Below are 948 nucleotides of genomic sequence, written 5' to 3' on the forward strand. Positions count from 1 at the left end.
AATGCATTCTCGCCAACCTTAACTAGGGTCACTGAGAACCCCAGCTCACAGTTCACAGCCCAGCTCCCCCATTTGCCTGGGAGCAACTCTACAACAAGCCCAATTCCATTTCCATTATTCCATTGGGAAGGTATGGTGTGTATTTTTACCTCCAAGGGCTGGATCTGATTTGGGTTCTGCAAAGACATGACTGGCTAGCCCCATCAGTCCTTCTGGCTCTGCGACTCAAATGTCCAGATTTCTCCATGTAGACAAGTGAGGTTTAAAAAAAAAAAAAAAAAAGGTGTAAAGTTCCTTGGTGTTTCGTCAGCTCTCTCCCTGCCAGGTCAATAAAGCACGAAAACCAATATCCGATCCCACAAAGAATATACAAAACTGCAGCTCATATTTCAGGGTATCAGTGCTTCATCATATATTTATCTTTTCTCCCGGATCTTTATAAGCAGCTCTCAGAGGTGTCTTGTTTATTACGTAATACTGTGTCATAAGGCCAGGGTGCAGGAATGAAAAAGCTGATAAAAAGATTTAAGGAGCTGGGTTATTGACATTTAATTCAAAAATCCACCTTCTGTGACAAACTAATATAAACAGCATTGTAGGCTGGTGCTTAACCCATTCTAAGTTTTGGACTAAACTGAATAGAAATAGAGCAACTCAATGCCAAGGGAAGGGCTGAGGGTATGCTTCGTGCTGGTGCAAGCGGAACTCTACGCCTGTGACTGTACAAAACCGCAAATTGTTTCTAGTACACTCAGCCGTCCAGCAGCATAATCCACTTGACCAAGTACAGGAGGGTATAGTATATGAAAAGTAAGAGTGCACATTTAAAGAAAATAAGTTTATTTATTTATTTTATTTTTGGCTGCATCGGGTCTTCGTTGCTGCGCATGGGCTTTCTCTAGTTGCGGCGAGCGGGAGCTGCTCTTTGTTGCAGTGTGTGGGCTTCTC

The 948-nt window shown here is 42.9% G+C and overlaps 1 protein-coding gene across 1 annotated transcript in view; it reads right to left on the reverse strand.

Annotated features, from left to right (window-relative positions):
- PITPNC1 (phosphatidylinositol transfer protein cytoplasmic 1) overlaps positions 1 to 188 on the reverse strand; it is a 136766-nt gene extending 136578 nt beyond the window's left edge. Inside the window, exon 1 of the mRNA XM_007456806.1 lies at positions 150 to 188. Coding sequence (XP_007456868.1) covers positions 150 to 188 — 39 coding nt within the window. The remainder of the gene's footprint in view (positions 1 to 149) is intronic.
- Positions 189 to 948: the final 760 nt, after the last annotated feature.

The sequence above is a fragment of the Lipotes vexillifer genome, unplaced genomic scaffold (genome assembly GCF_000442215.2).
Source record: "Lipotes vexillifer unplaced genomic scaffold, Lipotes_vexillifer_v1.1 scaffold299, whole genome shotgun sequence".
Lineage (NCBI taxonomy): Eukaryota > Metazoa > Chordata > Mammalia > Artiodactyla > Lipotidae > Lipotes > Lipotes vexillifer.